This window comes from Myxine glutinosa, chromosome 1, assembly GCF_964187855.1.
Source record: "Myxine glutinosa chromosome 1, kmMyxGlut1.1, whole genome shotgun sequence".
NCBI lineage: Eukaryota > Metazoa > Chordata > Myxini > Myxiniformes > Myxinidae > Myxine > Myxine glutinosa.
Genome location: NC_136261.1, coordinates 209,922,460 through 209,935,455, shown reverse-complemented (window position 1 = coordinate 209,935,455; position 12,996 = coordinate 209,922,460). Strand labels below are relative to the sequence as shown.

The 12,996-nt window shown below is 45.5% G+C and overlaps 1 protein-coding gene across 1 annotated transcript in view; it reads left to right on the top strand.

Annotated features, from left to right (window-relative positions):
- LOC137416372 (intermediate filament protein ON3-like) overlaps positions 1 to 7,316 on the top strand; it is an 85,270-nt gene extending 77,954 nt beyond the window's left edge. Inside the window, exon 9 of the mRNA XM_068101923.2 lies at positions 6,311 to 7,316. Within this exon, the coding sequence (XP_067958024.2) occupies positions 6,311 to 6,341 (31 nt within the window). The 3' untranslated portion in view covers positions 6,342 to 7,316. The remainder of the gene's footprint in view (positions 1 to 6,310) is intronic.
- The last annotated feature ends 5,680 nt before the right edge of the window (positions 7,317 to 12,996 follow it).

Here is a 12,996-nt window from a genome sequence, read left to right as displayed (position 1 = left end):
TTTCTTTCTGCTTGATCCGTGTCTCCCTCCGTCATGCAGATCCCCTTCTGCTCAACAGAAATGGCGATGACAAACAAAACAAAACTTGTAGCTCTCCAAACTCTAATTTGCATCATGTTGTTTTATAAAATGTCAAATTTTTTAGACGGGCTCACATTTCAGTTCATCTTGTTGCAATCCAATGTACGATGTGCATTTAAAATGTTCTGTGAACGAGATACTCATAATAGTCAAAGAAATTCCAATGGCTTCATCTTTCTACAATTTACAAGTAAATGAGAGAATGGCACGAGGTAGAGCACATACCTCCTGAACAGTTTACATTTTGTATCCAACTGAAAGGCTGGGTCTGGATTCGGGTCTTCTCCAAAATGGAATCAATTTGTCTTTGTCACACACCCAACCTTTCCACCAAGTTTCATCTGAATCCGTCCATAACTTTTTGAGATACTCAGCTAACAGACAAACAAGAGCTAACACATAACCTCTGTGAACCACAACTTTAGACAACAGTCTCAGACGATCCTTTGCAATTATAGTAAGATGTATTAGTGAAAAAACATATTTTATATTATACTAGCAGGGGAACTTGGCATTGCCTGGTCTACTTTTGTGGGGACCTTAAACACTTCCCTACACCCACTAAGGAATGGGGTCCCTACACTCTTTCCAACACCCACAATGGAGCAATTAAAAGAAAAATGCCCCAAAAATCACATTTTTCTTTTCATAAACAAATACCAAAACAATTATTTTCCCATTTTTTCTTTCTGCCAAAACAACCTGCGACAGTCACTGATGAATTCGTGAAAGTTTAACAAAGATCTGTTCAGTCATCTCTGAGGAAAAATAGCCACACACAGACAGACAAACGGCTCTCTTATAGTATCAATTCATTATATTTTTATATTTTTATATTTTTTATATTATATATAAATATCATTATATTTTTTGTCATAACTTGGACTACTTTTCGTATCACTTTGAAAATGCCCTGTGGATATATATATATATATATATATATATATATATATATATATATATATATATATATATATTGTTACGGTTTTCCGCCACCCTTCCTACCCTTACCAAGGGGAGATTAAGCCCCTTGTTCTTCCTGGGCCGGCGTAACCGAGACTTGAAACGTCCTTTCCGGGCAAACGCAAGGTAGGGTTTTGGGACAAGTCTGGCACGTACCTAAATACCTGCGCCACCACGGAAGCGGGGAAGCAAGCCTCGCACGAGCCACGTGTAATTTGGGTACACCGAGCGGATTGCGTACCACGTGGTCCGTGCAGTTACCGTTAGTATTGGAACCCGATTCGAGCGGTTCTATTCGTACCATGCTTCGTCAATGATGGAAGGGACGAAACGGTCGAATAAAGAAATAACAGGTTTAATTAGTATTTACACTTTTATGTACAATTCGGTGGAAGACAGAGACACAGAGCAGCCTTATACAGTCTTATGCTTATTCCCAGACACGGGCCCGATCACACTCACAAAGGGGAAATGCAGGCAGGATGATGTTCACGCGCTGCCTTAGTCGTCCAGGAACGGCGTCGCCCGGCGTGGCTCTCCACGGTCACACCACGTCCCGCAATGAAGGCAAGCAGGTGGTGGAAAGGATCCTCGTAGCGCGTCTCTCGAACAAAGGGCAGATGAGGCAGGAAGGCGGGAGGGAATGTACGTGTCTCTCGGCGGCTTTCCACAGCGCGTTGAGTTACCGGCGCGCTATCCCACGCGTAACCCAATAGAGGCTCGGCCTCAAGCTCAACCAAGCGTCATTTAATACGAGCGCTTATACTTGGTTCATGTGCGTCTTTTCTCCGAACTCGTAACTCTCATCAATACGCGCCTCTCCAATAGCTCAATGCACAAGCTCATCTCTCCCCGAACTGCTGGTGGGGGCTTCGCGCGACGGGTTTTATTGCCACGCCCTGAGCCCTCTCGAACGTTCCAACCACACCCTGTGACGCATTGCCGCAGCCACTCCCTCTGAGCCCTGATTGGCGGCTCGCGCTTACCGTCAGCTTCTCTGCCGCCCTCATTCGGTCCCTGCTCGATGTGCCAGGCCTGCCTCGTGTTAATTCGCGCCAAAAAGCCAAAGGCAGCACAAAGAGGCGTAAGGCAATGGAGGCGGCATAAGGCAATGAAACAATGAAAAGGACCTAACTCTCATTATTAACTAACAAACTAACTTATTAAACTAACAAACTAACTAACATTATTAAAAAACAAATACTAACTCAACGCAAAACTAACACAGGAAAAGGACTATGCTCACAAATACTAAGAAATAACTGAACTATCGCGAGGCTACGTGTTGTTGTGTGACTAACTATGAGGGGAAATTTAACCTTTATTATACAAAACTCAAAACTGCAACAATATATATATATATATATATATATATATATATATATATATATATATATATATATATATATATATATATATATATATACACAGACTTTGCATTTAATATGGAATATTTTTTTTGTGGGGGTGAACTTACTTTTCAAGATGTCTTACAACCAAAAATTCATTGGAATTATGTTGAAATTATTCTAGATTTTGTTAATGTGACCTTTAAAAGAAACAAAAACCACATTTTACATTTCGAAACAAATAAATTGATCCTTGAAAGTGATGGAAACTGATATCGAACTCAATTCATGGACAGTACTGTGTTAAACTTCTGTACGTTTTCCAGAAGTATCTCTTTATTTTGCACATTAGCCAATTTTTTTTTTTAACAAAAACAAAAGTTAAATTACGACTGGGATTACAGACAGTAAAATTACAGTTCAGTACTTCGTGTAACCCCCACGAGCATTCAGTAGAGCACGTACACGTTGAGGCATGCTGTTCACGAGATTTGCCAAGGTTTGGACAGGAATTGCTTGCCATGCAGTGACAATAGCCTGCTGCAATTCACGCACAGAGGTCGGCTGCTGGTCCAAGTGGTCGATTTGACGCGTTAATTTTGCCCACAAGTTCTCTATCGGATTCATATCCGGGGACATGGCAGGCCACTCCATATGCTCTACACTACGGTCAGCAAGAAAGTGTTGGATCATGCGAGCACGATGAGGCCGTGCATTGTCATTTTGGAAGACAAAGTTTCCTCGAAAGGCTGCATGAGCAAATGGAAGCAATGTTTCTTCCAGAATGGCCCTGTAGTTGAACTGGTTCAGGTTTCCATTCAGAACAACCAGGTCAGTTTTGCCCCCTGCATGAAAAGCAGCCCAAACGGTCACCCCACCACCTCCAGCTTGGACTCTTGGCACTATACAATCTTTGTTGTAGGCTTCATGCACTTGTCTGCGCACTCGACGAGGCCATCTTGACGATAGACCAGAAATCTAGACTTGTCACTGAAGATCACGTGATTCCAGTGTCCTGGCTGCCATTGATGGTGCTCTCTGGCCCACTGCAATCGGCGCTGGTGGTGTTGTCTGGTCAGGCGTGGCTTTCTCAGGGAACGCCTGGCACGATAGCCTGCTTGAACCAGTCGTTGGTTGACTAGCCTTCTGGATACAGGCACATTTGTCAGTTGCTGCCACTCAGCCCGAAGCCGATTAGCTGATTTGGTACGGCCATTGCGGACTAACCGGTGCAGCTGGCGATCATCCCTCCTTGTGGTTCTGCGGGGATGTCCTGGCCTCGGTATTGGAGTAGGGACACCCCTCTGAGCATTTCGTTTCAGGATCTTTGACACCTGACCTTGAGTGATGCCATACTGCCGAGCAATAGCACGCTGTTTCATGCCGTAATTTCGTAAAGCCACCACTCCATGACAAACAGCATTGTCGAGTTGACGGACCATCTCCAGAGGAAGCGGCAATAACTTTTGGAGACATGCAGCTGGCAGCAGTTGTTTTCCACAAATACAGAACGCAACAACCATTGTATACCCGACTGTGAAGCCAATCATCAAATGCACCTGCCCATACATTTTGCCACGCCACCTGTGATATAATCCTGTTGTTGACGTCTTGCTGCAACAGACAATCAGTGACATGGTTCTTTTAACAAATAAATCACCAAAGTGTAAAAGAAACTCACCAGATTGATATACTGAGTTAAGAAAGTAAACCTGTCAAGAAAAAAAAAATATTCCATATTAAATGCCAAGTCTGTGTGTGTGTGTGTGTGTGTGTATATATATATATATATATATATATATATATATATATATATATATATATATATATATATATATATATATATATAATATATATATCTCATGCATTCAGAAAGTATTCAGACCCCTTCACTTTTTTCACATTTTGTTATGTTGCAGCCTTATGCTGAAAGCGTTTAAATTCATTTTTCCCTCATCAATCTACACTCAATACCCCATAATGACAAAGAGAAAACAGGATTTTAGAAAGTTTTGAAAATTTATTAAAAAGAAAAAAGTGAAATATCACATTGACATAAGTATTCAGACCCTTCACTCAGTACTTAGTTGAAGCACCGTTGGCAGCGATTACAGCCTCGAGTCTTCTTGGGTATGATGCGACAAGCTTTGCACACCTGGATTTGGGGATTTTTCTGCCATTCTTCTCTGCAGATCCTCTCAAGCTCTGTCAGGTTGGATGGGGACTGTCGGTGGACAGCCCTTTTTCGGTCTCTCCAGAGATGTTCGATTGGGTTCAAGTCAGGGCTCTGGCTGGGCCACTCAAGGACCTTCACATAGTTGTCCCTGAGCCACTCCTGCATTGTCTTGGCTGTGTGCTTCGGGTCATTGTCCTGTTGGAAGGTGAACCTTCGGCCCAGTCTGAGGTCCTGAGCGCTCTGTTTCAGGTTTTCATTAAGGATATCTCTGTACTTTGCTCCGTTCATTGTTCCCTCAACCCTGACCAGTCCCCCAGTCCCTGCTGCTGAAAAACACCCCCACAGCATGATGCTGCCTCCACCATGCTTCACCATTGGGATGGTATTGGGCAGGTGATGAGCGGTGCCTGGTTTCCTTCAGACATAACGCTTAGAATTGAGGCCAAACAGTTCAATCTTGGTTTCATCAAACCACAGAATCTTGTTTCTCACAGTCTGAGAGTCCTTTAGGTGCTTTTTTGCAAACTCCAAGCGGGCTTTCATGTGTCTTTCATTGAGGAGAGGCTTCCGTCTGGCCACTCTGCCATAAAGCCCAGATTGGTGGAGTGTTGCAGTGATGGTTGTCCTGGAAGTTTCTCCCATCTCCACACAGGATCTCTGGAGCTCAGCCAGAGTGACCATCGGGTTCTTGGTCACCTCTCTTACCAAGGCCCCCCTCCCCCGATTGCTCAGTTTGGCCGGGTGGCCAGTTCTAGAAAGAGTCCTGGTTGTTCCAAACTTCTTGCATTTAAGAATTATGGAGGCCGCTGTGCTGTTGGAAACCTTCAATGCAGTAGAATTTTTTTTTGTAGGCTTCCCCAAATCCGTGCCTCAACACAATCCTGTCTGAGCTCTGCAGGCAGTTCCTTCGACCTCATGGCTTGGTTTTTGCTCTGATATGCATTGTCAGCTGTGAGACCTTATATAGACAGGTGTGTGCCTTTCCTAATCATGTCCAATCAATTGAATTTACCACAGGTGGACTCCAATCAAGGTGTAGAAACATCTCAAAGATGATCAAGAGAAATGGGAGGCACCCGAGCTAAATTTCAAGTATCATAGCAAAGGGTCTGAATACTTACGTCAAGGTGATATTTCAGTTTTATATTTTTTATAAATTTGCAAAACTTTCTAAAATCCTGTTTTCTCTTTGTCATTATGGGGTATTGAGTGTAGATTGATGAGGGAAAAAATGAATTTCAACGATTTCAGCATAAGGCTGCAACATAACAAAATGTGAAAAAAGTGAAGGGGTCTGAATACTTTCTGAATGCACTGTGTATACAACAACAACAACAACAACATGCATTTTAAGGCCATTTTCCCTGCTAGAGCGGGGGTTAGCCTTGCGGTCCCCATGACGATCTTCTCCATTTTGCCCTATTTTCTGCATCTCTCCTTGTTAACCCCCTTGCCCGCATTTCTTCTTCCACCATCTTTAGCCAAGTCTTTTTCGGTCTTCCCCGTCCTCTACTTCCTTATACATTCATTTCCATCACTCTTCTCAACCAGTCACTTTCATCCTTCCTCAACACATGACCAAACCATCTCAACCTGTTCCTCTTCACAGCATCAATCACAGGCTCTATACTGTGTATGTATATATATATATATATATATATGCTCCACCATGAAATGAGATTTCTGTATACCAAAAAATAAGAACAAAGTGTAAATCATGTTTTTTATGCCGTTTCTCCAGGATGGTTCGTGTCCCACAGTACTCCTGTTGACCTGCCGCAAAGCAAACCATGTACAAGCAAAACGGAGACAATTGTGAAATTTACTTTGCATAACTTGAATTATCAAGGCTGAATAACAACATCTGAGCTCGTCTTGTCTCCCATGTGCTGATGTTCCCAGATTTCCATACCATTTCCCAATAATACCACAGAGTGGCCAGAGGACTTTGTGACCATCTTGTGTGGACTCATGTGGAAACATGAGTGCAGGGTAACTCAAAAGTGGCGTACCTGCCTTTCAAATTATCCAATCTGAGAATGATTGGTACACATTGGTATCGAATTGTAGGATATGGGAATTGGAATAGGCTGCTTGATGGCTAGGGTGCTCTGGGGAAAGATAACTACGTAATATTGTTTGTATACAAGGCATTCATCATGCTCTAGGAGGGATGTTGTTGTGAATGTCCAGCGATTTCTTTGCCATGCAGGTAACTGTTTTGGAGCACCTATCTCTTGTAAAAGAATGCTAATTGTCACATTTGGTGCTTAGCCAAACAAAATATATTATGACGTCACTGGCAGCGACCTGGGAACATCCACGCAATGTCAAATGTGACTTCAAGACTTCAACCCCCCAACCCAAACCCCCAAGTCCTCAACCTCCCCTTCCCAACAATAAGACCTTAATCCCCTGCATACTCCAAGCTTTAAAACCCCGGCACTCCTTCCCCACACACACCACCACAACTTTTCAACCTCCCCCCTCCACCGATAGTCCTTAATGCCTACCCCTCCCCCCACAATTTTTCAACCTGCCCCTCCCAATCTTTGCTCTGCACACCTCCCAACCCCAACTATGTCCTCCCCTATCCTCTCGACATTCCACCTATCCATCATTTCATATTTCTTCATTACCTCATTGAAACAGTGGAATATTGAACTCTTCCCTCTCCCCATCTTACTATCATTGACTTCACAGCAACCGTGATTGAAATAGCAACAGCATGGATCGTACATATCATGTTGGATGTTTTCTTTCACAAACTCGCAAGATTCACAGAACTACTCGGACAAAGACCTTGATAAATGGCATGAGTTTTATTGTCCCTGATCGAGTTGTTTCAGATTAAACTACCACCAGGCTGAACAGTTTACAGTTTGTATCCCACTGAGAGGCCAGATCCGGATTCTAACCTCAACCAAAATCGAATCGGCTTGTTCTTGTCACCGACCCAACTCGTCCACCAAGTTTTGTCATAACTCGTCCATAACTTTTCGAAATATGATGCTATTTATCATTTTTGGCCCTTTCAATCAATGGTGAAGAATGACTTTTAAAATTCTCAGATCCACATGTGGATCCGCATCTTCACCAAAATCTAAAAAATTCGTCCTTGTCACACACCCAACCTCCACAGCAAATTTTGTCCGAATCCGTCCATACTTTTTTTGAGATACAGTACCTTGTTCACAGACAGGGGTGAAAACACAACAATCCTGTACAACCAACAAGAACAACAACAAACAACCTGTTGAAATGATGTGTGAATTTCTACTCACGTGTGGTCATAGGGTGGTTACATTTCTACTCACGTGTGGTCACCAAGTGGTTCGATTTCTACTCACGTGTGGTCACCAAGTGGTTAGATTTCTACTCACGTGTGGTCATAAAGTGGGTAGATTTCTGCTCACGTGTGGTCATAAAGTGGTTAGATTTCTACTCACGTGTGGTCACCAAGTGGTTCGATTTATACTCACGTGTGGTCACCAAGTGGTTAGATTTCTACTCACGTGTGGTCATAAAGTGGTTAGATTTCTACTCACGTGTGGTCATAAGGTGGTTAGATTTCTACTCACGTGTGGTCATAAGGTGGTTACATTTCTACTCACGTGTGGTCATAGGTGGTTACATTTCTACTCACGTGTGGTCATAGGTGGTTACATTTCTACTCACGTGTGGTCATAGGTGGTTACATTTCTACTCACGTGTGGTCATAAGGTGGTTACATTTCTACTCACGTGTGGTCATAGGTGGTTAGATTTCTACTCAAGTGTGGTCATAGGTGGTTAGATTTCTACTCAAGTGTGGTCATAAGGTGGTTAGATTTCTACTCACGTGTGGTCATAAGGTGGTTACATTTCTACTCATGTGTGGTCATTGGGTGGTTACATTTCTACTCACGTGTGGTCATAAGGTGGTTACATTTCTACTCACGTGTGGTCATAAGGTGGTTACATTTCTACTCACGTGTGGTCATAAGGTGGTTACATTTCTACTCACGTGTGGTCATAAGGTGGTTAGATTTCTCCTCACGTGTGGTCATAAAGTGGTTAGATTTCTACTCACGTGTCGTCATAAAGTGGTTAGATTTCTACTCACATGTGGTCATAAGGTGGTTACATTTCTACTCACGTGTGGTCATAAGGTGGTTACATTTCTACTCACGTGTAGTCATAAAGTGGTTAGATTTCTACTCACGTGTGGTCATAAGGTGGTTACATTTCTACTCACGTGTGGTCATAAGGTGGTTACGTGTGGTCATAAGGTGGTTACATTTCTACTCACGTGTAGTCATAAAGTGGTTAGATTTCTACTCACGTGTGGTCATAAGGTGGTTACGTGTGGTCATAAGGTGGTTACATTTCTACTCACGTGTAGTCATAAGGTGGTTAGATTTCTACTCACGTGTAGTCATAAGGTGGTTACGTGTGGTCATAAGGTGGTTACATTTCTACTCACGTGTGGTCATAAGGTGGTTACATTTCTACTCACGTGTGGTCATAAGGTGGTTACATTTCTACTCACGTGTGGTCATAAGGTGGTTACATTTCTACTCACGTGTGGTCATAAAGTGGTTAGATTTCTACTCACGTGTGGTCATAAGGTGGTTACATTTCTACTCACGTGTGGTCATAAGGTGGTTACATTTCTACTCACGTGTAGTCATAAAGTGGTTAGATTTCTACTCACGTGTGGTCATAAGGTGGTTACATTTCTACTCACGTGTAGTCATAAAGTGGTTAGATTTCTACTCACGTGTGGTCATAAGGTGGTTACATTTCTACTCACGTGTGGTCATAAGGTGGTTACATTTCTACTCACGTGTGGTCATAAGGTGGTTACGTGTGGCCATAAGGTGGTTACATTTCTACTCATGTGTAGTCATAAAGTGGTTAGATTTCTACTCACGTGTGGTCATAAGGTGGTTACGTGTGGTCATAAGGTGGTTACATTTCTACTCACGTGTGGTCATAAGATGGTTACATTTCTACTCACGTGTGGTCATAAGGTGGTTACATTTCTACTCACGTGTGGTCATAAGGTGGTTACATTTCTACTCACGTGTGGTCATAAGGTGGTTACATTTCTACTCACGTGTGGTCATAAAGTGGTTAGATTTCTACTCACGTGTGGTCATAAGGTGGTTACATTTCTACTCACGTGTGGTCATAAGGTGGTTACATTTCTACTCACGTGTAGTCATAAAGTGGTTAGATTTCTACTCACGTGTGGTCATAAGGTGGTTACATTTCTACTCACGTGTAGTCATAAAGTGGTTAGATTTCTACTCACGTGTGGTCATAAGGTGGTTACATTTCTACTCACGTGTGGTCATAAGGTGGTTACATTTCTACTCACGTGTGGTCATAAGGTGGTTACGTGTGGCCATAAGGTGGTTACATTTCTACTCATGTGTAGTCATAAAGTGGTTAGATTTCTACTCACGTGTGGTCATAAGGTGGTTACGTGTGGTCATAAGGTGGTTACATTTCTACTCACGTGTAGTCATAAGGTGGTTAGATTTCTACTCACGTGTAGTCATAAGGTGGTTACGTGTGGTCATAAGGTGGTTACATTTCTACTCATGTGTGGTCATAAGGTGGTTACATTTCTACTCACGTGTGGTCATAAGGTGGTTACATTTCTACTCACGTGTGGTCATAAGGTGGTTACATTTCTACTCACGTGTGGTCATAAGGTGGTTACATTTCTACTCACGTGGTCATAAAGTGGTTAGATTTCTACTCACGTGTGGTCATAAGGTGGTTACATTTCTACTCACGTGTAGTCATAAAGTGGTTAGATTTCTACTCACGTGTGGTCATAAGGTGGTTACATTTCTACTCACGTGTGGTCATAAGGTGGTTACATTTCTACTCACGTGTGGTCATAAGGTGGTTACGTGTGGTCATAAGGTGGTTACATGTGCTTCCTGGCAATCCTCCGTCTCCGTTTTTCTCGACAAACCTGGTGAAGCAGGTGTGAAGGTCCGGATGTTCCACCGAGATGCAGCCAATGCTCCCCAGAAGCTGGTCAAAGGTCTCGGCGGGTAAATCCATCGTGAAAGGATGAAAGCAGCAATCGATGATCCTGTACTTGTCGTGTGACGAAACAATTACATGCAATGCAAAATAAGCACAGAGCAGGTTGAGTCACCGGAGTCGATGTCGTAGTAGGAGTTGTTCGTCCCGCAGTTGAGGAATGGCGATTTTCTCCCGCCGATTCTGATTTAGTGAAGTAATCACCCTCGGCTCGAGGTGTGCTTCTTTCAGGTGATCAATACTGACAAACTCTTGTTTGCCCTGGAGTGAATTATGGTGTGAAGGTGTGAAATGTAATGCTATATTGTGGCGGACACAAGGGGCAATAATTCAGCGCACCAGCAGGTGGCGCGAACGTCCAGGCGGGGAACTGTAACGCATGCCCCGCCTATCGGCCGATCGGCCACGCCCGGGGGCAAGGCGTGGCCTCGGGACATATATGCGGGCTCTAAGCTCGAGCCCGCCCAGTGCTGAAGTGCGAGCTTTGAATAAAGACTCTTTGTTGTACCAACGCGTTGTGGCCTACCTCTCTGGCAATTGAGTAGTGTGTGCGCAGCACCACACTGGTGACCCCGATTGGTTCAGCCGTTGCTGACCCCCGAACGCGCCATGGCTACCCGTCTACTCACCCATTCCCGGACCCGTGACCACATCACCCCCGTCCTTTACAAGCTTCACTGGCTCCCCATCCCCCAGAGAATCCAGTACAAAATCCTCCTCTTGACATACAAAGCCCTCCATAACCTGGCCCCATCCTACCTGGCTGACCTCCTCTCCAGACACACTCCCACCCGCAACCTCCGCTCTGCTGGTACAAACCTCCTGACCCCCTCCATCCGGACCAAATTCAGATCCTGGGGGGACAGGGCCTTCTCCATCGCTGCGCCCACCCTCTGGAACTCACTACCTCACACCATCAGAGACTCCTCCTCACTCACCACATTCAAAACATCACTAAAGACCCACCTGTTCAACACTGCATTCAACATTCAACCCACAGCATTTAACCCCTGACTATCTCTTCTCCTTCTCCCTCCTTTTGCTTTAAATATTTCCCTATTGATTCTTGTCTTTTTTGAAATTGTTGTTTTCATGTATTGTTATGCATTATGTTTGCCACTCTGTCAAAGCGCCTTTGGGCTTCTGGAAAAGCGCTATACAAAATAAATGAATTATTATTATTATTATTATGGCTACCAACGCCGTCGCCGTCAAACTCCCGGAGTTTTGGGAAGCACAGGCCGACGTTTGGCTTGTGCAGGCCGAAGCCCAATTTCAGCTTCGAGGCATCACGGCGGACGAGACCCGGTACTACCACGTGGTAGCCGCCCTCGGGCCCGGCACTGCCGCCCGAGTCGTGTCCATCCTTCGGCGCCCGCCGGGCGACAACAAGTACGAGGCGCTTAAACATCTCCTCCTCGCCACGTTCGGGCTCACAGAGATCGAACGGGCCGACCGCCTCCTGGACCTTCCCGCCCTCGGCGACACACGACCATCCGTCGGATGGATTACATGCTGTCGCTGCTTGGAGACCAGCGCCCGGATTTCTTGTTTCGCGCGCTTTTCCTCCGCCAGCTACCGATACAGGTGCGCCTCACGCTGGCCGGTTCCAAAATCACGGAACCCCGCGACCTGGCCGGAGAGGCCGACAAGTTTTTCGCGGCCTGCGACACGCGGTCGGTTTACGGTGCTGCCGTAGTGGATCCCGAAGCAGAGGCTACAGCGCCCCCGGCTTCCCTCATGGCCGTTGCTGCGCCCCGCCCACTACCGCCGACGCCACCACCATGGCCGCCGAGGCCGTCACCGCCGCAAACCTGGTGCTCCTACCACGCCAGGTTCGGCCGCAAGGCTAAAACGCGTCGCCCGCCGTGCTCTTTTGACGGGTCGGGAAACGACCGGGCCGGCGCTCATTAGCGGCCCTGAGTGTCGGCCATTCCGGCAGCCTCCTGTTCATCACGGACACCTTGTCCGGGCGCCGTTTCCTTTGCGACACAGGAGCACAGGTAAGCGTCCTACCTGCCTCCACGTCCGACAAGCAAACCGCGGGCCGGGGCCCCGCTTTGCTTGCCACCAACGGTACACCCATCCGCACATTCGGGAAGCGTTGCCTCTCACTGCGGTTCGGAGGGCAGCGCTTTCAATGGTCGTTCGTGACCGCCAGCGTGCCAATGGCTTTGCTGGGCGAGGACTTCCTATGTGCGCATGGGCTGTTGGTCGACGTGAAGCGCAGATGTCTCGTACAGGCCGAAACCTTCAGCTCGCTTGCTTGTTCGCTGAGCGGCTCACTGAGCGGCTCACCGAGCGGCTTGCCAAGCAGCTTGCTGGAAGGTTCCGTCCCGGCGAGTTTAGTTTGCATGCTTCCGGCAGCGGACGACTTTAC